The sequence below is a fragment of the Panthera uncia genome, assembly GCF_023721935.1.
Source record: "Panthera uncia isolate 11264 chromosome A1 unlocalized genomic scaffold, Puncia_PCG_1.0 HiC_scaffold_16, whole genome shotgun sequence".
Lineage (NCBI taxonomy): Eukaryota > Metazoa > Chordata > Mammalia > Carnivora > Felidae > Panthera > Panthera uncia.
In genome coordinates, this window is record NW_026057576.1 from 77,332,292 (window position 1) to 77,356,578 (window position 24,287).

At 55.0% G+C, this 24,287-nt stretch overlaps 2 protein-coding genes across 3 annotated transcripts in view; one reads left to right on the plus strand and one right to left on the minus strand.

Moving 5' to 3' along the window:
* The window catches only part of COL4A2 (collagen type IV alpha 2 chain), a 176,446-nt gene extending 171,311 nt beyond the window's left edge, over window positions 1–5,135 (plus strand). For both annotated transcript variants that reach the window (XM_049647211.1, XM_049647210.1), the window contains exons 46-48: window positions 644–835; window positions 1,978–2,264; window positions 4,094–5,135. In XM_049647211.1, coding sequence (XP_049503168.1) covers window positions 644–835; window positions 1,978–2,264; window positions 4,094–4,351 — 737 coding nt within the window. In that variant the 3' untranslated portion in view covers window positions 4,352–5,135. The remainder of the gene's footprint in view (window positions 1–643; window positions 836–1,977; window positions 2,265–4,093) is intronic.
* Window positions 5,136–9,534: 4,399 nt separating this feature from the next.
* RAB20 (RAB20, member RAS oncogene family) overlaps window positions 9,535–24,287 on the minus strand; it is a 26,002-nt gene continuing 11,249 nt past the window's right edge. The window contains exon 2 of the mRNA XM_049647213.1: window positions 9,535–10,579. Within this exon, the coding sequence (XP_049503170.1) occupies window positions 10,047–10,579 (533 nt within the window). The 3' untranslated portion in view covers window positions 9,535–10,046. The remainder of the gene's footprint in view (window positions 10,580–24,287) is intronic.

Here is a 24,287-nt window from a genome sequence, read left to right on the forward strand (position 1 = left end):
CTCACTGGGAAACAGTGGTAGGAGTGAGTCACATTCAACTGGGGTGCACGACCGGTGTTCCCATCACAGGAGCGTGCAGTCCGCTGTCCTCCGCACGGACCCACCCATGGCCAGGAGGTTGCGGGCTCCGTGGGGGGTGTATGTCCAGGGACACACGTGGGCAGAGGGGAGTCATCCAGGCTGGGAGACCAAGCAGCAGAGGTGGAGGGGACATCCCGTGAGGAACAAGTGACAAGTGGAAGTGTCCCTTGGGGGGGGGGGGGGGGAGCAAGTCAGGATCAGCACGGACAGCTGATTCCCAGTGTTTGAAGGGTCGTCTTGTTGGAGGCACAGTAGATGTTCCGCTATGCTCCGGGAGCAGACTTGAGCCCTGGGTGGGCATCGTGGGAGGCAGAGTTCTAACCCAGACGTGCCCAGCCACAGGGCTCTTGGGACAGAGGAGGCCCGTTTGTTGGGTGGGGGTGAGCCGCAGTCCTCTGGGCCCTTCGACTGGCTCCGCACCTGCCCCTCGTTCAGGGCCCTGGCAGGTCCTCCAAGGGGCACAGCCAGTGAGGGCCAAGCTTCAGGCAGAAAGCGGGCAGCAGCCGCAGAGGCCAAGGTCCACACAGCAGCTGAAAGGCGGCCACTCTCTCCCGGGTTCTAGGGGAGCCAGGCCGCCCGGGGACCCCCGGCCTGCCCGGCATGCCCGGCCGCAGCGTCAGCATCGGCTACCTCCTGGTGAAGCACAGTCAGACGGACCAGGAGCCCATGTGCCCCGTGGGCATGAACAAGCTCTGGAGTGGGTACAGCCTGCTGTACTTTGAAGGCCAGGAGAAGGCGCACAACCAGGACCTGGGTAGGTACCGCCCGGCTAGCCCCGGCCAATTCGGCTCCTGGTCAGCATTGGCAGCTCTTGGCTGGACGGGCTCCTGCCGATCGAGGGCACTGGGCCCATCCACATCCCTGGGCTTCCAGAAGAGATGAAAATGGCCTTTGAGAGCTCCAAAGCTCAGGTCAGGACCACAGAGGCTGCGGCCTGCACAGGCTCAGGGGTGGCTCCGCCTGCCCTGGAGGCCACTAGAAGCTTCACCCCCAGCTTGGCTTTTCGCCGCAGGCTCTGTAAACGGTCAGGCTGGGGCTGTGAGGGGCGGGGGGTCACACAGAGCCCCCAGGAGAACAGATGTGCATTCAAATAAGCCTGGTTGCCAAAAGGAATTGAAAGGACTTAAAAGTGCACAGGAAGTGCAGCGAGCACACATGAAAAGTCGGGGAGGGGCAGGGGTACCTCCGTCCGAGGGGCCTGTGGTAGGGACAGGGGTGGGGAGTCCCTCAATCCGACCCCGATGCTGTGTGCACATTCCCGTCTACAGGTTCCACTTCCGAAATAAGTTTAACAGAACACAAAGCGGGATGAACGCACAGGGCCAGGGCCTAAAACGCAGAGCCGGGAGCAGAGCCTAGGCGGTGGGGCCCGCGCTGGGCAGGCTTGGTGGCAGGTGCCCACACGTTGTCCCCAAGCCCAGTAGGCAGCCCATTTGAGCAGGGAAGACTGTGCAGCTCTAATTCATCCTCTCTGCCCTGAGATAAAGGCAACCTTTGTACCCAGGAGCAGGGGAGTGTTTGGGGTTCATACGGACGGAGTTCCTTCGGGCAGGGCCCTTCAGGGTGCAGGAAGCCAGGCCCTTATCTTGGGTCCCATCAGGGGTTTCTCGGGGCTGGTCTTGAAGACCCCCAAACAACATAGGCCTCAGCCAGGTGCTACTTCATGAAGACCCCACTCCATCCAGGGATGTGTGTGAAAACTTCTAGAAGGGCAAGGCTGAAATGGCAGGGCAGACTCCAAAAAAAGGAATTGGAAACCGATAGCTTGGTCCCCTGTGCGGATCTGAGCCCCGCCGGGTGGCTGGTGGGCAGGTCCCTGATGTGGGGCCTCTGGGACCTGGCCTGGCCTGGAGGGGCGTCTTCCCAGCCACACTCAGCTGCGACCTCTTTCCACAGGGCTGGCGGGCTCCTGCCTGGCTCGGTTCAGCACCATGCCCTTTCTGTACTGCAACCCGGGTGACGTGTGCTACTACGCCAGCCGCAACGACAAGTCCTACTGGCTCTCCACCACGGCCCCGCTGCCCATGATGCCAGTGGCCGAGGACGAAATCAAGCCTTACATCAGCCGCTGTTCCGTGTGTGAGGCCCCAGCCGTCGCCATAGCGGTACACAGTCAAGATGTCTCCATCCCCCACTGCCCAGCTGGATGGCGGAGTCTGTGGATTGGATATTCTTTCCTCATGGTATGTGGTACTTGCCCGCTTTCTCTGTCTGAGCATGGAACTGGGTGGAAATCTAGTTCCTCTCCCCAACACACCCTGCCTCTGTAAGAATAATCACACGGGACAGTTGCTCAGGTTGCACACTGCACAAGGGCATCTGGCCCAGGGGATGAGAGCTGGAATACAGCCTGCACTTTTGCCTAAGCACTTTGCGAACTGAGCCATGTCAGGCATGGGCTGCCCCACCCACAGGGGCCCGTGAATTTGCCATCAGGCCACTGTACGGGCTGCAATTAGGATAAACTGGGCCACCATGATAGCAGCCCTTACGGTTTTCCTGCTTACTCCACCACTGTACGGAGAAAGGAAAGGCCAGTGACGACAGTAGGCCTTGTGTTTACATTCGTCATAAGTGCCATAAGTCATAAATCATATAAATAACATAACATGTAAGCGATAGGAAAAGGTAAGTATTCATATCTTAATATTTTTAGAGGTATCATTGCTGCAATAATTCGAAGCACAGAATACTGAGTTCTGTGCAAAGACAGGCACCTCCCTACTTTTCGAGAAGCTGATCACGGCCACGTAAGGTGACTTTTGAGGACAGAACAAGCCTGTGTGGTTACACGTGCCATCGGGGTGCGTCTGTGTGCAGGTGTGCGTGTGTGTGTGTGTGTGTGTGTGTGTGCGGACTAAAGTCAGAGCCCTTGCCGGCCAGGCTGTTCCCAGCTCTGAGGCTTCCTGCAGGGTGCTTCCTCCTGACCCTGGCCCGCCGGCTCCCTCGAGGTGTCCTTCCAGGGCGGGGCCCTCCCAGGCCGGCCTCCGCTCCTTCACACCAAGTGGGGCCTGAGGCTCCCTCCCACACCAAACGGACTGTGGGGCTCTGGGCTGGGGGGGCTCCTGCATTCTGTGAGCGCAAGCCTTTTTCAAAGCTTCTTGTGCTTGTGGCTTTGTTTAAAGAGGTTGACCCGGGTTACCCACCCAGGACGCCCCAGAACAGCCTCCTTTTTTTTCCCCTCACACTGTGGCTGAGACACATCCCTGTCCCACAAGCCACAGGGACAGTGTGTGTCCCACCAAGCCTGGCGGCCCATTTCTCTATGAGCTTCGGGCCCCGGGGGTCCCGTGCGTCTTAACAAGAGCTGCCACACTTGTGACACCACGAGAAAGTAGCAGGTGACAGAAGTGAAGACGAGGTCCCCTCTGACGCCTCCCGCCTCCCGGCCAGCAGCCACACGGTCCTCTCAGATGACCGGCTGCCTAATTAACAACCCTCTGATTGAAAAAACAATCATTACACAAGTAGTACCTGTTGGTTATCGAGACACCAGCAAGGGGAGATTTCCAGAACCACTCCCAGTCTCTCTCTAGAAGAACAAGCGAGGAGGAGCTGTCGAGGCCACTTTCTTTCTGCCTTATTTTTACCTTACCAGCCTCACGTGTGCCCTGCATGTTGACTTTAGTTTTCCTTTGAAAAAAGAAAAAAAAAAGCCGTTCACACATTGGTATCTGTCCTGCCAGGTGAACACACTTCACCCTTTGAGTAGATGATTCGGGAGACGGTGTTTTTCCCCAAGACAAAGTCAGCCGCGTGTGCTGGTTATAACCTGCTTCTGCTCTGGGCTTCCCTGAAGCTCAGACGGTGCGCGTGGGCTCACGTCCCTGTCCCTGCACCGTGCCTGGTGCGTGGGCCACCCTGGTTTATTGCAGGCGGTCTGTATTGAAAGCGCAGATAAACTCCGGGGGGTGTTTAGCTGGGGGGGGGGGGGGGAGGATGGTGCATCAAAGAGCCCGGGCCGTCCCCCTGCGGGCGCGCTCACAGCCCTGCCCCGTCTCCCTCTGTGCAGCACACGGCGGCCGGCGACGAAGGCGGTGGCCAGTCGCTGGTGTCTCCGGGCAGCTGCCTGGAGGACTTCCGCGCGACGCCCTTCATCGAGTGCAACGGGGGCCGTGGCACCTGCCACTACTACGCCAACAAGTACAGCTTCTGGCTCACCACCATCCCCGAGCGCAGTTTCCAGGGCTCGCCGTCCGCCGACACCCTCAAGGCGGGGCTCATCCGCACGCACATCAGCCGCTGCCAGGTGTGCATGAAGAACCTGTGACGTGCGGGGGCCGCGCCCCGCACGCGCTTCTCGGGGGGCTAAACTCGGCCGGGGGGGCCACCTTGGTGCTCACTCTTAACTTATTACCTCACACGCCGCCCCCAAAACCGATCTCATCCTCTCTTTCAAACTCTGACGGAAAGGCTGCCAAAGGAATTGAGTGCCAGCGCTCACACCAAACAGCCCGTGGGCACCCGCAGGGGCTTCGGCACTGGCGACACCTGCCTCCCAACAGAACGGTCACCGCCCGAACACCCCCATCAGGCCGTGCCACAGTGCTCTGCACTAGGTGTAGCTGATGTCTCCACACGTGCCCTTAGAGTCACTGCGCTTCCAGACCCCGCAGACGACCCGCATTGTTGAACCCGCCTAATGGGGTGGTGTTGATAAGCGAAGCGTGTCGCCAAGGGCTCCTGAACCCCTCGTGCGGCTCCCACCTGCGGGTATCCGGGCCTCCGTGCTGGCAGCTCTGTTTCCTCCCAAAGACCCAGGATGTGCCTCTTAACCCCTCAGGAAGGCCAGATGTGCCTTTTAAGACTTTGATGGTCCCACATGAGCTCTCTTCTGTCCCCCCCCCCCCCGCCTCGTCTTCACAGACCATCGGGAGACCTCTTAGCCACCTGTTGTCAGCCACGCCATGTGGCACACTGTAGTCAGAAGTGATGTGTCTACTGCCCCAGGTGGCCCCGGGGACTTACCCTCCATTCTTGGTGACTCATACTCCTATGACATATCTAACCTCTGTAACAAACACACAATAAAAGTTGGTTTTGAGCTTTTTATACCCCAAGGTGTTGACGGCCTTCATTCTCCCACGTCTGTCAAGCACAGTTTGCTGCACGAACCCCACACACCCGCCACGCCCCTCCCCGGGTCTGTGGTGTGGCTCGTCAGGGAGGTGTTTGTGTTTGCAGTGTGTTAGGGCCCACAGGAAACACCCCAGCCACCACTCACGGGGCTCAAGAGAACGGGCGCCTCACACACTTCCCAAGTCATCTGGTTAGTTCTGACAGAACGTCCCAGGTCAGATCTCCGTATTTCCAAGAGACCCCCAAGACACATCTCTGGAACCTGGCAGGCCTCTGGGAGCCCAGGCCAGAATTTATTTCCAGCCTTTAAAATGCAGTCTTGGGGCACCAGCTGGCTCAGTCAGCCAAGTCTCCAGCCTCGGCTCAGGTCACGATCTCATAGTTCGAGCCCCGCGTCAGACTCTGTGCTGACAGCCCAGAGCCTGGAGCTGCTTCGGCTTCTGTCTCCTTCTCTCACTGTCCCTCTCCCACTCTCATTCTGTGTGTCTCTCCCTCAAAAATTAAAAAAAAAAAAAAATTAAAATGCAGTCTCATATTGGGGCACCTGGGTGGTTCAGTCAGCTAAGGGTCTAACTCTTGGTTTCAGCTCAGGTCATGGTTTTCAGGTCAGGTCAGCTCATGGTTTTGTGAGTTCAAGCCCCACGTCAGGCTCTTCATAACAGTCTGGAGCCTGCTTGGGATTCTCTCTCTCTCTCTCTCTCTGTTCCTCCCCCACTCACACCGTCTCTGTCCCTCTCAAAAATAAACTTAAAAAAAAATTATAGAAAATGCAATCTCATGCTAAATTTTTAAAAAAGATTTCATTTATTTTTAAGTAACCTCTACCCCTGATGTGGGGCTCAAACGACTGACCCGAGATCAAGAATTGAACACTCCTCCAACTGAGCCAGTCAAGCACCTCATATTAAACGTTTCTAGGAACAGTTTCCACGTAACTAAACGAGTATTCCGCATGATACTATCATTCGAAATAGTTGAGAAACCACCCTGCACTGTCCCCCAGCAGCTGACGGGGACAAGGACTCTGCCCAGGAGGGTTTTTGGGGACACGAGTCCCGATCAGAGGATGGAGAGGGCCTGGCAGAGTGACTCCAGCAGAGGATGCGGTACTGAGGGCTCTGTCCTGCAGGGACCCCCCAGGAAGGCCATGGGAGGAGCCTCAGGCTGTGCAGCCGAGGCATGGAAAAGAGACATTTCCCTCCGCCAGCTCTCACCCCGGGGGGTCGTGGGCTGCCCACCCCCCAGGTCCCTGGCTGTCCCGTGTGTGCAGGGCTGAGCGGCGTCCCAGGTAGATGTGGCAGAGAAGCAGTGGAGCCGACGCGGGTGCTGTGTCCTACACCTGCTCACAGATGGTTTCCATGGCAACAGTCACAGCACCCCACGGGATGTGAGGCCTGAAAGCGGCCCACACGGCGCCCCCTGTGGGAGGCAGCTGTTCATTCCAGACTCCGGTCGCCACGATCAGGGGGCGGCTGCGAAGTGCGGCACAGTCCCCAAGATCCCTGCTCGACTCGGCTTAGGTGTGATGCCATGAAGGACGGGGCGCTGGGCACCAGCATCCTCCCTGGTGGGACACACTCCCCGGGGGCCCCTGATGCCCGCCCTGCCTGAAGGCTGACCCTTGGCGGGGGGGCTTGCCAAACAGACGGACTCACGGGAGGCTGGTCTCCATCCCACAGCTCAGGTTCAAGAGCACAGGGCGGCTGGACGGAGGTCATGTGATGATGTAAATCGGCCTGAAATTGTAGCTGCTTCCACAGAGGCCGTTTGGTCACAGGGGTCAGGGTCTGGCTCCCCTGTGGTGGGACTGGGGGGTTCCCATGCTCTTCCTGGAGCTGACTTATCCCTACTTCTATGCTGGGAAAAAACGAGTGTTGGGGCGCCTGGCGGGGGCTCAGTCGGCTGAGCGTCCAACTTCAGCTCAGGCCATGATCTCGCGGTTCCTGAGTTCAAGCTCCGCGTCGGGCTCTGTGCTGACAGCTCAGAGCCTGGAGCCTGCTTCCGATTCTGTGTCTCCCTTTCTCTCTCTCTCTCTGCCCCTCCCCTCCTCTCTCAAAGTAAATAAACATAAAAAAGAAGAAAAGAAAAAATAAGTGATCCCTGCAGAGTTCCTGGAAAGTGGATTCTGGTGTCTGGATTTGAGGACACTGTTTGGGGGTCTTCCTGCCCCCCCTCCCTGCCCAGGGGACAGGAACCCACCCACCCACACACACACACACACAAACATGTGAGGCATGAACCTGTGAGCGAGGCCACCAGAGGGCAAGGCTGTGGGAGGAGGGGGAAGTGCCCCTGGAGACGCACACTGTCCTGGGCGGGGGGGAGGGGGTGCCCTCCCCGGGCCAGGCCGCCCCGCTCACCTCGCCCGGACACATCAGCCCCAGGACTGCTGTGAGGCCTCCACGGCTTTTCCCAGGGAAACAAGCAGGTGGGGGCATACAACAGGCGTACCTCGTCTGGGGCAGCAGGTAGACCACAGAACCCACCTTGGGGGAGAGGACACGGCAGCTCCCGGAACCAGGCGCCTGAAGCCGAGGGCCGGTCTGCAGGGAAGCTGGGTGCCAGAGGCGAAGGTGTGGCTTCCAGACACGGCAGGTGGCTCTGATTCCACCAGGTTTGAAAATGACAGTCGTACCTTTAAGAACCCGGCACGGCTGCCTGGGGAAAGGGGGGAGCAGGGCTCATGACCCAGACGACATTCCCCAACCATCCCTGACGCAGCTGCCTCGCTCGGCCCCTCAGGCACCAGGAAACATCCACCCAGGAAATGTCAAGAAAAAGGTTTTCACCCATGGGAGGACACAGGGAGCCCTGGGTGAAAGCCTGACGCGGTAGCTCGGAGACCAGGCACAGTGGGAGGTCACAGGGCTGTCCGTGGCCTCCCTGCCCCCCAGCAGCCGTATTTGTGCAAAAGAGAAGGAACGTTCGAGCTTGCCAGCTCAAACCCACACCCAGCCGAGAAACCCCCTTTCTTTCCACCAGCTGGCTCCCCCACACCCACCCGAGCCGCCTGAAGCCTCCCCAGGGCCTACCTGGCTCCCCGGGTAGGAACTGGGCCCACATGGTGAGACTGAAAACCTGTGAGCAGGTTTGGACCCCAGAACTGGGCCAGTGTCCCAAACCTACTTGGGACAGAGCCCAGCGTGAAGTATATTTTTAGGGCAACAACCAAGGCTGAAATTACGCATGGCTGACGGAGAACGTGCCATCCCAGGCAATCCCCCAGGAAGTGTGGCCATTCAGGGACACGAGCTGGGGGTGCTCAGAGTGGATGAGCACACGCAAGGAACATTCAGGGGGACAGGTCCCTAGGGACTCAGCCGGCCCCGCCTTCCAGCAAGAACCAGAGACGGTTTCATGGGACACCGCGCCCATGGCCTCTGGAGACAAATTCCAGGGCCCCCGGATGGTGGCAGGTGTATCTAGCAAAGATACAATTCGACCAAGCTGATGATGCGTTGATTCATCTTCAGTGTCCAGTGCGCCCCGCTGTGGGATGGGAGGCAGGCCTCAGGGTGAGTTTCAGTAACAGGCGTCCCCCCTAGGGAGCCCCAGACGGAGGCAGGGGGCCATGCCTCGTTTCGTCCCGCAGGTCAGCTCACGCACACCCCGGAAAAGGCGGCACACGGGAGCAGAGGAGGCCGGCCTGGAGGCCCCCACACCAGTCGTGGGCACTGAACACAATTACCGCACGCCTCCCCGCACCCTCCGGAAGTAATGACTCACGAAACACACTGCTTTCAGGCTGGCCTCTGCCTCTCTGCATTCCGCTATGGACCAAATGCTTGCTTCCCCCAAGACGCAGATGTGGAAGCCCAGACCCCGCCCCTCCCTGTGTGACAGCCTTTGGAGGTCTGGGGGTGGGGTCCTCATGATGGGATCAGTGCCCTTACGAGAAAAGAGAGACCAGAGCTCGCTCCTTCCACCGTATGAGGACACAGTGAGAAGGTGCCGTCTGCAAGGCAGGAAGGGGCCCAACCAGAAATCGGATCTGGCCCCCCCCGGACCTCTGGCATCCAGCCCCGACGGCTGCGAGAGTTTAAGGGTCTGAGACGAGCGGCCCCAGCTGGCTGAGATACTCCCATTGTTTTTTTAAGTTTATTTATTTATTTTGAGAAAGGGAGAGACAGAGAGAGAGAAAATCGCAAGCAGGCTCCGCGTCACCAGCATAAAGCCCAACTCCGGGCTTGAACCCACGAATCATGAGATCATGACCCGAGCCGAAGTCAAGTCAGACGGTTAACCGACTAAGCCATCCAGGCACCCTGAAAGACAAGTACCTTAAGCTCACAGCCACCTCCCAGGAGCCCCGGCAAGGGGCCCACCAGCAGTGAAAATAAAGTCTAAATCAACACAGACTCCACACCAAGGGTCTTCCTATAATCCTTTTTAATAATACGCGCACTCATACGGCTGCACCCACGTCGAAGCAGGGATTCCTGATTGCGTAGAAGCTAACATGTCCAGAATCATCGTGATACCTCAGGACACAAGTACCAAATGGTAGGATCCAGGAGGCACCGATGTCTGAGAACAACATAAAAGTGGTGCGGGGGCCACGCCGGGTGCCCTCCAAAGCCCGGCCACGGCCTCCGGCAAGGCCAGGTTGTTAGGGAAGAGGCAGCAGGGGACAGCGGTCTCTGGGCATCTCGGCTCAGAAGAGTGGTTTCTGCAGGGGATTCGCTTGTCCCCCGACCTCCCGGCACAGTGACACAGACCAAGGGACCATTCCCAGCGGCTGCAAAACCACCAGCTGGCGTTGGCCCCGGGACCTCCTCCTGGTGTGCAGCCCCACTAAGGAACACGCTGGGCTCTCCACCCACCCTCCGACCGCGCTGGTCATCCCCTGGCCAATCGTGTACCCCGGGGCTCGGCGCCCCCATGCATCAGGCACAGCACCCAGATGGGGTCTGTCTGGGCGTCTTATAACTGGTGATGTCCACGGTCTGCGGTGGCCCCTGGGCTCTGTGCCGCGAGATCACAGGCACCACCAGGTCGAACAAGGTTTCAAACAGCAGGTCCACGTTGTGCCCGGTTTTTGCACTGGTCTCAAAGCACATCTGCTCAGCGGCCGGCACATCCTTCTCGTCCAGCATCTTGTACTTCAGGATCTTTCTATACAACGCCACCGCGTCCTCTGGCTGCACCTGCTTGGGCGCTTTGGGTGCTTCGCCGCCACGCCCAGCCACCCCAGGGCCCCTCCCGTCCTTCTCCTGGTCCTCTGCAGCCGGCTCCTCGACGAGGTCCACCTTGTTCCCCACGATGGCAAAGAGGCAGTCAGTGCTGGCTGTGTCCGTCAGGCCCAGGAACCTGTCCTCCAGCTCCAGCAGACTCTGCGGGTGGTTGACGTCGTAGATGAGGATGACCGCGGTCGCTCCCCGGCAGTACATGGAACCCAGGCCGTGGAACTGCTCCCGCCCTGGCCGGAAGAGGAAAAGAGACAGGCAGGTTATCTCTCGTCCAAGGTCGGCAACCCCAGAGGGACGATGGGAGCCGTACCCCGAATGCAGGTGCGGCTGGAGCTGGGCCTGATCGAGACACTGGCGTGCACAAAGAAATGAGCATCCCTAGAAGCGCCCGGGTGGCTCAGTCGGTTGAGCATCCGACCTCGGCTCAGGTCAGGATCTCGAGATTCGTGAGTTCGAGCCCCGCCTCGGGCTCTGTGCTGATGACGAAGAGCCTGGAGCCTGTGTCAGATTCTGTGTCTCCCTCTCTCTCTGCCCCTCCCCTGCTCATGCTCTGTCTCTCTCTCTCTCTCTCTCTCTCTGTCAAAAATAAATAAACACTAAAAAATAAGATAAAAAGAAGTGAGTGTCCAGGCCCTCAGGGACCCGGGGGCACCACCCCCTGCTCTGGAACGACAGCTGTTGGACCTGCTGTTACAGGAAGCCTGGTCTCCAAGGGAAGCTTTGAATTTTACTGCATGCATTTTTTTTTTAAGTTTGTTTATTTTGAGACAGGCAGACACAGCATGAGCAGGGGAGGGGCAGAGAGAGAGGGAGAGAGATTGAGAATCCCAAGCAGGCTCCACACTGTCAGTGCAGAGCCCGAGGCGGGGCTCAATCCCACGAGCTGTGAGATCAGGACCTGAGTTAGATCGAAAGCGAGCCCCCCAGGCGCCCCTGCATGCATTTAAATCCAGTATTCAGAGAAAGGGTCATGGGCTCACACTACCTCGTAGAAAGGGATCCCTGACAAAAAAGAAAGGAAGAACTTTTGGCCCGAGGGGTCTCAGGAGCATGGGCTGAAGGCAGGTTGTTACCTACACACGTATATTCACATAAAGCACATGTCCTCTGCCAATAAACCACTGTTTTCATTCAGCTAAATGACCAAAGCAACACAACCAATTGCCACCCCAATCCCCAGTTATTCTGAAATGGCCTTGACTGCCTCACTTTAAGTTCCGGGTGGAGAGCAGCCTGCTGAGAAAGACGGCGTGAACCTACACCTGACAGCTGACTTCCCCTCGCACAGAGCCAGACCCAAAGCCAGGGCACCCCTCTTGTCCAGCAAGGCCCCACATGTCCCCCCAAAATGATCCGGAGGGGGAGGGGCGGAGACGGTGCCGCCCAGGCCCGGTCTGGCAGGGGCTGGAGGGATGGGTCCCGCCCTGCAAAGATGCTGAAGGTCAAAGAGATGTGCCAGAAAGCAAGTTTCCCAGGGCTGCCTGCTGACCAGCGGCGTGTGCTCTGGAATCCAGCACCCACAGAACAGCCTTCCTGCCCGTGAGCATCAGCACGACGTAGCCCTGACACAGATCGTCTCATCACAAGTTCCCGTGAAACGACGCCCCGTGCCAACAGGCAGAAACTCAGCTGTGCTCTCCCGTCGCTTTCTGGACCCACCCTGGGAGACGATGGTCAAGAAGTCTTTAAAAACCAATTTTAAAACTGGCAACAGCAGGCATTAGTTAAAAAGAAAAGAGAGGGGCACCTGGGTGGCTCAGTCGGTTGAGTGTCCGACTTCAGCTCAGGTCACAATCTCGCGGTCCGTGAGTTCAAGCCCCGCGTTGGGCTCTGGGCTGATGGCTCAGAGCCTGGAGCCTGCTTCGAATTCTGTGTCTCCCTCTCTCTCTGCCCCTCCCCCATTCATGCTCTGTCTCTCTCTGTCTCAAAAATAAATAAATGTTAAAAAAAATTTTGTTTTAATGTATAAACAAAGAAGAAAAGAAAGATATGCTTCCCCACCATCACCACTGACTAGGACTCTCCTTTCAGACACTAATCATCTAGAACGATCCGGGCATCATGAGATCTTCCAACAGGAGAGGTGACCAGCCCGACATGCCAGAGCCCACAAGGCCAAGGAGGGGAGAGTGAAGGGGCATTCCAGTTATCCCGGGGGGACCGTCTGTCCGTCTGTTACACACTTCACTGGGGACAAAAAGGCAACTGTGTTTGAGCCCAGGCCGAAAATACTTTTCCTTTCCAGACAAAAATGTCTGATTTGCCTTTAAAAAACTAAAAAAGTAAACAATACGGACACACCAAGAAAAAACTCAGAGTAATGAAGGAAGTAAGAATGGAAGAATCCCAAACGTTAGCCTGAAAGGAGAGGAGACCAGAGCTGCTGTTCTGATCACCCAACCGCTCACCCAGGAGCCAACACAGACACAGAGTGTGGCGGCCTGGCAACCAAAGAATTTTCGAGTGAGCGGTTTCTGTACCCGAAATCCTTACATTCTGGCTTAGACACAATCCACGGCGGGTAGGCGGTCACAAGAGTGCGGTGCCCACACAGACACAGGGTAGTCGCACCGGGAACAGAGGTTCTGAATTTAGCCCTGGCCCAGTGCCAGCGGGAGCCCCGGCATTTCCGGCATCCAGACACAGCAACGATAAAGGGGTGGCTCCCTAAGACTCGGCCTTTGAGAACTGGCTCTGTGAGCCTTGCACGGTGTTTGAACTCCAGACCTCGTAAGTTTTCTGCAGGTCTGTGAACGCAGCTGGGCTGTGAGGTCAGGCTCCCGTTAACACATGGGAAACACCTGCTCCAGGCCTACGTGGGCGGCGGGACCCAGCAGCGCACAAGCTCCCCTCCCGTGGCCACCAGGCGGGTGTCTCTCTCTCTCCCTCTCTCTGTCTCTCTCTCTCTCTCCCACTTGCCCCAGCCTGTGTCCCTACGCCAGCTCCACAGCCGAGGCTCTGGGAAGTCCGGGAGTTTCCTCTATTTGGCTCACACTGAGGAACTAACAGCCCTGTGGCCCGATTCTGGGGACGCCTGGGAAGCGGCTGACCTATGCCAGCCAAGGGGGGTGCGGGTCAGCGAGGGCCAAACCGCAGGCCAGGTGGGAAGCCAGGCTGCAGGCTTGGACTGGCCCCGCCAGACCGCCTGCCAGCCAGCTGGAGGCAGGAGTCCGGGGAGGGGCCCAGCCTCCTACGCCTCCAGGAAGCGGCCGGGGCTGCCCCTGCCGTGGGGGTCCGCAGGGACTGGGGGCCGGGAGCGCGTGTGATTGTCCAGGAATCCTGGCTTGTCCGTGAAGCAAATCACTCCCATTCGCCCACATACTCACATAATGTAGACCCTTTCTTTTTTAAGGCTGAATAATCTCCCATTGTACGCACAGACACGTGTTCTTTATGCATTCATCTGTCAAAGGACATTTGGGGTGTTTCCATTCCTTAGGGACTGTGAATAATGCTGCAGGGAACACAGAAGGGCCACAAGCCAGTCACGGGACAAATACCGGTTGGTGGACTCCAAGTAGGGGTCGGTGGCAGCCAGGACCTGGGGGCAGGGGACAGGGGGAGGGGCAGTGACCGGGAGAAAGCGGGGTCGGCATGAGGACAGTGGACACAGCCACGAGGTCCTCCCAGCAACCGCATAAAGGGGGCCTCCCCCTCCCCCCATTTTACAGAGGGAGAAACTAAGACCAGAGAGCACAGCAAGGGGCCCACGCACGCAGGAGCCGGGAGCCCAGGTACCGGGCAGTCTGTGGTCTAACCAGCCGTGGGAGAGCCTGGCTCCAAGCACAGACTATTCGCACTCACAGCCCCACAGTATGACCCTGGGCAAGTAGCTGGGCCTCTGTTCCGATCGCTGGAACGCGGGCAGTCCCGCCAGCGGGCGGCCGTGCAAGAGGACATAACCGGGACAGGAACCACCTAGACGTGCACCTGCTCCCGCCAAGCCCCGCGTCGGTGCTGCTTAAATAGACGGAGGGTCAGAGCCCTGCCCACCCAAGGATAAACACCTTCCCAGGCCCCCGCATCCTGGTCTCTTCATCAGCACATCTGCAGACTGTCTCCGGGGCCTGTTGGCCACTCTGGCGGCTGACCAGTCCCCTACCCTGTCTTACTGACAAGCCTTACTTTCAGAGATGGCCTTCTCCCGTTCTGGGGCGCCTCGTCCCATAGCTGCCACGCGGGATCAGCGGAGCTTTTCCGCCCACCAGCAGCCCCGGGGACACAAGTCGGCGAGCGGCCCGCAGGGATCCCGGGCAGCCTCTGGACCACAGGACACAAACTGCTCCATTGCTTTCGCTTTTATTTGCAGCCGTCCTGGGGCCAGGTGACCGCCCACCCTTTTTACCCTGAACACGGTCTCGTTCTTGCTTCCGCGGTCAGAAGCAACTGAATGCATGGTGTGGCCGTCAGAAATCACGCTGCGACGCGGGCTGCACGTTTGAAACATGTGCATGTACTGCTTCATTAATTCCAAAATGATAGTGATGCTGGGGCCCCTCACCCCAGAGCCCATAAAACAGGATGTGACGGGGGGGGGGGGGGGGGGGGGTCAGTACCAATATCCTGTCAGAAGCTCCCTGGCGCATGTGACGTGCAGCCAGAGGTGACAGTCAAGTAAAAGCCAGTCACTAACATGTGAGAATCAGAAAGCGGTTTCTTTTCTTTCTTTTTTTTTTTTGGTTTATTTATTTGTCCTGAACGGATTGTGAGCGTGGTTGGAGAATGGCCCGTGGAAACAGCTACCCCCAGGAATGTTCACAAAAGCACAGACGTTTAAAGCTCTTCTGGTGCAATGAGAAAAAGGAAGCATGTGTCCTCCCGGGCTGAGAAGAGGACCTGGCCGTCTGGGGCCAGCGCCGGGCGCAGCTGCCTCTACAGTATATGCGCACCGAAGACCCAAGGACACTTCATCCAGGGACGCACTGTCCATGCAGAGGCTCCAGTCTGCCACCCCCACAATACCTGTGTGTGGTTACCTTGGCCACAGGCTGTGGTGTCCAGTTACATGGTCCAATGTCAGTGTACATGTTGCCATGAAGGTATTTTTTGAGATCTGCAATCAACTGACTTTAAGTAGATCGCCTTCCGTGACTTGGGTGGGCCTTACCCAATCAGTTGAAGGCCTTAAGAGCAAAGACCGAAAGTTCCTGGAGAAAAAGGAATCTGGGGGCTCCCAGGTGGCTCAGTCGGTGAAGCATCTGACTCTGGATTTCGGCTGAGGCCATGATCTCACGGTTTGTGGGATCAGTCCCCGCGACAGGCTCTGCACGGACAGCATGGAGCCTCTTTGGGATTCTCTCTCTCCCTCTCTCTGCCCCTCCCTTGCTCGCTTTGTCTCTCTCTCAAAATAAATAGATAAACTTAAAAAAGTAAAAAGGAATTCTCTCGGCTCACTGGCCACTTGTCCACAGGAAAAGGGGAAGTGTCCTGAAAGGGGTTTCCAGCAGTGGCTAGGGTCGCCATGACCCAAACGGCTCACCTCTTCGCTGAGGACGGTCCGCCCCGCTCCCGGGCCCCAACACCTCCCTCGCTACATGTAGACCCAGCAGGGGAGCCCCTGTGCTGCCTGTGAGACAGAGTGGACACCCACAAACACACCAGCCTCCCTGCCTGGGTTTCAACACCCGAACAGTAAACACAGGAAAGACAGGGTTTCCAAAGTCGGGATCCAGAACACCTTCATCCAGGACGGGGATGCAACCGGGAATTGCAAGCCGCCCAGCGTGTGGCAGCCACAGGACTCGGTCCACGGAGGCCACAGGGCCACGGGCCGAGGCCTCGCCTCTCACAGAGGCCAGGAGTCACAGACGGAACCAAAGCACACCCACATGCGGGGGCCTCTCCCGCCCCCTCCACGCGCAGGAGAAAAACTGGGCATCTGTGCCCTGCAGTGACCCACGGCGGAGAAGTGGACAGGAGGGCTCCGACGGCAGTGACCGCACGTGCCCCAGCCCACGCACACGGAGCGTCCCCAGCAAGGTCAGCAAATCTGCCGGCTTCCTGAAAACACGTCCCGCAGCTGAGCCCGAGCGGACGCTGCTCTGGGAAGGAACTCGGGCCTCTGATCTGATTGACCGGAGAAGGAGCGCGCACCCCGGTCCGACTGCCCGTCTTGCTGAAGAAACTCGAGAAAGAAGAGGGGGTAACCGCCGAGACACTAATGCTTATCCACCCGGAGGCACCACGAGGGAAGCGGTACCGACACCTGTCGTCAGAAGGACACGTGACCCATCCGAAGAGGGTCGGGTCAGGGGACGGAGACCCTTTGAGTGGGGGGCTGCTTTGGCCACGTGTTCTTCGGGCCCTTATGCGACAACACGGGGTGTTAACCCCCAGCAGCAACACTGTCACGGCACGTACCTCTGTGGGCACTGCACACAGCCCGCACACGCTCGGTCACCTTGCGGGCACCGCACGCGGGCCGGGGCCACGGCCATCAGGGTCCAGAGGCCCCGCTCCCAGGAGCCAGCTCCAAATCCTACACGAGCATGGCTCAGGGGGAGGCTCAGGGCTCGAGAAAAGAATGCCAGTGTTTCAAAATCTAGAAGAAACAACGGGGTGGTTTCTGTCATCCTCTTATCAGAAAGCGAGCAGCCCCAAAGAGGCCAGGTAAGCACAAAAAGTGAAACACCGGCATCTGAAGAACTGGCTTCCCTGGGGGACAGACGCTCCCTCCCAGCCAGGCGGCAGTGTGGACGGGTGGGAATGAACCGTCTACTGTTCTCAGACAGACGGGACCACCGCGCACTGTCCGTCCAGGCCCTTCCACGGGCAGGGCGAAGCCCGGTCTCGCTCACACGTCTGCTCACAGAACCTCCCAGAAACTGCAGGGAAAGACCCGAGCCAATAGCCATCAGCTGGACATCAAAGAGTAGGAATTTAAAAGGAAAAAAACCCCACTCCATATTAATGGGGTTTTTTTCTGCCAGAAGGAAGAATTAAAAGCCCAACACCAAGTAATAAATTACACCAACAAAAGAAGGGATTAAATAACATTTTAAAGACAAAGACCCGAGCCTGTTACAGGAGGCGTTTTCATCTTGCCCAAACCCACGATGATTTCCAACTAATAGAATAACAACATATGGGGCATAGGAAGGGTGTTTCAGAAAAATGAATTTGTTTACACACGTTGTGCTTTTACCCAAACCCGCACGCGTGTCATTTCTGTTGTTTCTGTTTGATAATTTGAAGACAACCAAAAACAGCGAACGTGTCATATGCCCAAGTGAACCAAATAATTAATTGCACCTAAATTAATCCTCTGTCTGTGACTCACCAACTGGGCTTTCTGAAATAACTACTAAGGTTATATAATAATAACTAGAGCTTAATTCTCAAATTACCTCACTCTCCTCCGACAGGAGTGTACTAAAAATAATTCAGTAATAAAACCAAGTAATTCAAATAAAGATATGATCTTTAGCAATCTAATATTACGAAAAAGAGGCAATTCCAAAGAAAATACACTTACGTAACAGATTTAGCTTTTAATAAAAACCTCTCACATACCAACATATTTAATCCAATCTCTTTTACCTCCAACAGATATTCTGTTGTCCTGTGATAATTAACTCTTAGAGTAAGATTAACAAAGAAAAATTCAATTATTGGGGCACCTGGGTGGCTCAGTCAGTTAGGCGGCCGACTTCGGCTCAGGTCATGATCTCGCGGTCCGTGAGTTCTAGCCCCGCGTCGGGCTCTGTGCTGACAGCTCAGAGCCTGGAGCCTGCTTCGGATTCTGTGTCTCCCTCTCTCTGACCCTCCCCTCTTCATGCTCTGTCTCTCCCTGTCTCAAAAATAAATAAACGTTAAAAAAAAAAATTAAAAAAAAAAAAAAAGAAAAAAGAAAAATTCAATTATTTGCTAAATTCTCTACTTATTAAAGCAGGGGACTAAAATCATTTCAGATTTTTAAAAATTTTTTTTTAACATTTTATTTTTGAGACAGAGAGAGACAGAGCATGAATGGGGGAGGGTCAGAGAGAGAGGTAGACACAGAATCTGAAACAGGCTCCAGGCTTCGAGCTGTCAGCACAGAGCCCGACGCGGGGCTCGAACTCACGGACCGCGAGATTATGACCTGTGCCGAAGTCGGACGCTCAACCGACTGAGCCACCCAGGCGCCCCCATTTCAGATTTTTTAAAGCAAGTTTTAACTTGTTTCAAAGTCGAGACTCAACTGCAAACAGCGTATGAAGAAAACTCTTTAACTTTATAGAGAGCTTTCTCGAAATATCAAGTTATCTAGAATAGCCTCTTATCTAGAGTAGCCCATTCAGTAAATACCCCAGTTATGTCTAACAGCTCTGCGATCCAGAACAACGTTTTATTCTTCTCCGTAATATAAAGTCCTCTGAGAAATACACAGCAGAGAACAATTGCTTTTCTGTTAATTCCATCCCGAGGGAAGCACATTAAACCTTTTCTGAGCAATTCTAAGGAATCCAGATAGATGTTTACAGCTAGATGTTTACAACCTCTAGCTATCCCTTGCTCAACAGATTGGGTATGTTCTCACAGAAGTCCCTGGAAAGTACGTTATTCATTGACAGATACCGTAAACCAGAAATGCCTTCTGCGGGTGGCGGGTCAACCTGGGAGTTCCTGGAAATTATTTCACCCATGGAACGGTGCAAAAGCCCTTTGAAATCAATCACATTGAAATATTTTGTTAGAGCTCGTTTAATATTTAAATAGAATATTATAGTGTACATAAACGTAAAACTTCTAAATAATTACTTAGAACAGTCAATTCATAGAGACAGAACACAGAAGGGGGGCCACCAGGGCCAGAGGGAGGGGGCCTGGGGCTGGTGTTTAATGGGTACTGAGCTTCAGCCGGGAAGAGGAGAACGTTCTGGAGATGATGGTGGCTGCACAACAATGGGAATGTACTCAGTGCCACCAAGCTATACACTTGATTAAAGTGATAAATTCTGTTCTGTGTATTTTACCACAATAGAAAAATTGTCTGGGGCACCTGGGTGGCTCAGTCAGTTAAGCGTCTGACTTTGGCTCAGGTCATGATCTCAAGGTTTGTTGAGTTCGAGCCCTGCGTCAGGCTCTGTGCTAACATCTCAGAGCCTGGAGCCTGCTTTGGATTCTGTGCCTCCCTCTCTCTCTGCCCCTCCCTGCTCATGCTCTGTCTCTTTCTCTTTCAAAAATAACTAAACATTAAAAAAAAGTTTTAAGAAAAATTGTCTATACTTAGAGAAAGAGAGAGGATAGGTAGAAAGAGCATAGGTAGATGACAGAGATGGACAGAGACATAGAACTGTACATAAAACAAAGCACCTACTAAGAACACCGGAAAACCCAAATGGCCGAATCCCTGCCTGTCTGAACCTTCACAGCTCATTTCTACAGTAGCTGCAGCAAACACAAAGTAATTCTTGTCCACCTGGAACAAGAATCACCTGGTGATGTGGTTTACATGCAGATTCTGATTCAAGAGGTTCGGTGGGGCCTGGATTCTGCTGGATTCTTCCAGCCCACAGACCTCCCTCTGGGAAGCAAGACTGTAAAACCTTGAGGGATCCAGGGCAGCTCTCATCAACCCAGGACCAGATACAGTTTTAACCCAACGATGCAACTCAAACCTGCATTTGCCATTTCTACACTCTACCCCTCCAGTGCCTTCTCCTGAGACTCTGCACCCGGTCCTAGTTCCCCAGGGGGAGGGGGAGAGGGCTGCAGGGGGTTCAACCCAGGAAAGCTGAAAGGCACCACTCACCAGGTGTTAGAGCTTCACTCTTGAGCAGCAGGGACCTGGGCTACGAGGTAACCAACCAGAGTTTATCAGATTAGAAAAAATTCGGTTTGGAATGTGCTTCCGCAGCTGCTGTGGAAAAGGTGCAGAGCTAAGCAAGTAGGTCAACACGCCTTGAAAAGTGGGAACAAAGTGTCCTCAGATGCTCTACAATTGCAGGGGACCACACTGCTACTTCACAAGGCCCTGTGATAGGTGAATCACACACTGTTCCCAGCTACTCATAACGCAAGATCCTCACAGCAGAAGAGTTCCAGTTAGGATAGAGGGTGCCGGGGAGGCCCAGTTGGCTGAGAGTCCGACTCTTGATTTTGGCTCAAGTCGTGATCTCGCAGTTGTGGGTTTGAGCCCTGCATCAGGCTCTGCATTGACAGCGAGGAGCCTGCTTGGGATTTTCCTCTCTCTGCCCCTCCCCCTGCTCGTGTGCACATGCACTCTCTCAAAATAAATAAATAAACTTAAAAAGGTAAGTTCTAGTTATGATATAAACTCAGGAAGCATTTAAAACATCCTCCACTCAGTCTGGCTTCTTGTGGTTTAGGAGAACTGCTTCCTCTGTGCTCCATTATTGACACAGGGGCCTCAGTGTCCTGACCAGTGTCCTTGATTCTGCTAACCAAGTCTCACTCCCTCTGAGAACTGCTGTGAGAGCAGTTCAAACTTCGATTGAGATTCACTCCAAGTGCAGGCAGAACATCTTGTGCACGCGCAGGCATGCACACATACACCTACATGCATGCACGCACATGTGCCCACACGTGCACGCATGCACATGCATGCATATACACACGTGTGCACATGTACACCTACGTGCACACACGCGCATGCACATATGCACTGCACGCACTTACACATGTGCACACACACGCATGCATGCACATAGACACGTACACCTACGTGCGTGCACACACACAAGCATGTGCACATACACACGTGCACACACATGCGTGCATACACACGTGCATGCACACATACACGTACACCTACATGCACTCACACGCATGTACCCACACATGCACACACGGGCACTTTGTTCTCCTCACTATCTGGGTGTCCACTTCACAGATCTGGAAGCAGAGGCCCAGAGCGCTCACACAGCTGCTCAAGGGCCCCCAAGAAGTCAGCTGCTCCTAACACCAGCAGCAGAATGACTGGTCTGTGTAAGAAAATGCCAGGCAGTAAGGGTTTGAGCGGCAAGGGCAGGCCTCTAAATTCTGTTAGGAAAAGCATTAGGATATTTGGTCAAGCACTTTTTTAAGCAATTTCTACTCTGAAACATGTTAAAAGGCAATTTTCAAGGAAGGGCAAAATCATGACTCCCAAACAGATTAAAAAAAAAAAAAAAAGTAAACAGAAACAAAACAGATGAACATATGCGGGGGGCAGGGAGCAAGGGAGGTGAACCATAAGAGACTCTTAAACACAGAGAACAGACTGAGAGTTGCTGGAGGGAGCTGGTGGGGGATGGGCTAGAAGGGTGATGGGCACTGAGGAGGGCACCTGCTGGCATGCGCACTGGGTGTCATATGTAAGACACGATCACTGGGTTCTCCTCCGGAAGCCAATACTACATGGTATGTTAACTAACTTGGATTTAAATAAAAATTTGGGGGGACAAGTAAATATAGGGGTGCCTGGCTGGCTCAGTTGGTGGAGCATGCGACTCTTGACCTCGGGGTCATAAGTTCAGGCCCACGTTGGGCATTAGAACTTACTTTTAAAAAGAAAAAGTCAATATACGTTTGGGATCTTTATTTAGTTCGTTGAATTTAGTAAATATACGTTCAGGATCTTTATTTCTTTACTTAGTTATTTAGTTCATTTAATGAGGGAGGCAGACAGAGGTCTTGAAGACGCCAAGAAGACAGTCGTGTAAGGACGCACAATGGGAACACTGCGTAACACAGGATGCACGTTACAGAAAGACACAGAGGATGAGGCAGTTAATGTGCAAAGGAGGCAGAACTCTCTTTTCCACGGGGGACAACAAGCCACCACACCCTCAAGTCCAAACCGGGGCCGATCAGTGCCGTTCCACCAACCCACCCTTTCCTTCAAGCACAAAGTTGTCAGCCACCATCCCTCTCCACGACTCAGCTCCCAGGAGGAAAGACCACCACGGTCACTGCTAGCCCCCGAGCAGGTGTGCAGTGTTGACTGGGTGTGTGAATGGACGGTTCACACCAACCGAGTGTTCAGCCTGGGACACAGAATGAGAGGGAGCTTGGCGGTGGCCACACCGGACTCCTCGAGCTCGGACGAGCACAGAACTGAGAGTCAGCGCAAAGTTGGGGGGATAACAAAACCCTCACCACCACCACCCCCCCAAGAACAAGTACAAAGCAATATGTGAAAAGGGCCCAGTAAGAGACTATAAAATAAGCCCTTTAATGTTAAGAAAAGGGCCTCTTTACATCCACCATTCTTCATGTTTAAGCAATTAATGATTACCATACCTGGACTTTGGCCAAAATTGTTACCGTTTTTTTAATTCTTTATTCCTATTGGATAATCTGACTCCGTGGAAACAGTGATAGTCTGGTCTTCAGCTGAAGCTGGAAGTCAACATATGGCAAAATACATGAAAATTAAATGTCCAACTCAAACCACACCCATCAGTAATCCCAAAAGTCATTCCTTAGCCTGTCAGAGAAAAGCCACTAGAAAGGTGCAGGGAGAGATCTGGCCACCTGCCCCCTGCCCCCTTTACACAGGTTGAGCATTCTTACTCTGCACCAGGGAAAGGAAGGAGCCACTGTGTGCCCCCCTCCCATCCACAATCCTCATTAAGCTTCAGAATAACCCTGTAAACCAGGTTCTCTACCACAATTTTAGGACAAGGTCACTGAAACTCAGAGACAGAAAGGACAAATCCTCATTAAAAAGCATCCCAACTGATTCAGCTAAAAAATAAATAAAAATCTGCTGAGCCCACCAGCGCAGCTGTGCGTGGAAAGGTGGGCACAGCTAAGTCTGTTCAGGTGGGACGCGTCACTCCAAGAAACGCCACAAGACGACGGCTTTCCACAAGACGCGCGGTCACACATCGGCCTTCTGTTTCTGAGCAAAAACTCCGCCTCCAGCGAGGGCACAGCAAGGCACTGACGCGTGCAGGGCACAGCCCTGGGTGGCTTCCCGGCACACAGGCTCTTCTGGACCCAGGGAGTTTGCCAACAGGACGGGATGACCTTCAGTGCCACAAACCACAGGGCGTGCTTATCCTGCTCTGGGACCCAGACACGGAGACCTGGACGGTCACCAAGAGAGGCTGACGGGCCCACGGTGCCCAGCAGGCGTCCCACCGGCCCTTCTCGAACAAGATTGCCCAGAAACAGCACCGCTGAGTCAGGGGAGTGACAGATTCGGGACCTCTGTCTCAAGGACAGATCGAACGCTATACTGCCTACCGGCTCGGTACAAATGAGAGTGCCATCTCAGACATGAAGACAGGTGTACGAGGTTCGGGAGATTCCCCATGGGAAAGAGTGGATGACAGGCCTGCTGATGCACGAATCCTGTCCTGAGACCCGTGGCCCAAAGGCTGGAAAATTTTTTTTTAACGTTTATTTATTTTTGAGAGACAGAGCACGAGTGGGGGGAGGGGCAGAGAAAGAGGGAGACAGAATAAGAAGCAGACCAGGCTCTGAGCTGTCAGCACAGAGCCCGCCATGGGGCCTGAACCCACGAACCGTGAGATCATGACCTGAGCTGAAGTCGGGCACTTAACTGACTGAGCGCCCCCCTACCCGGCGGCCCCGGAGATATGTTTATCCTACCACTGCTGGGTGCAACACCGCGTCCACATTCACAGGCACGCTGGCACATCGTCACGTCATGTGTAGGCACAGACTGCGCCTCGCACAGAGCACTTCACAAGGTCACTGTCCCTTTAGACTAGATGTCGTTTCAGTGAAGGACACACAAGGCTGGGTGACCAACTGCAGAAACCCTGGGCAGTTTGCCCAGCCCAGCCACTTCCGGGCTTTGTGTAGACTGACCCAGGTTGTGACCCTGTGGTTAACACACACACAGAGCTGGGAACGGCCTTGGCGTACACAGTAAGTGCTACACACAGAGCTGGGAACGGCCCTAGTGTATACAGCAAGCGTTAACACACACAGAGCTGGGAATGGCCCTGGCGTATACAGCAAGCGTTACACACACAG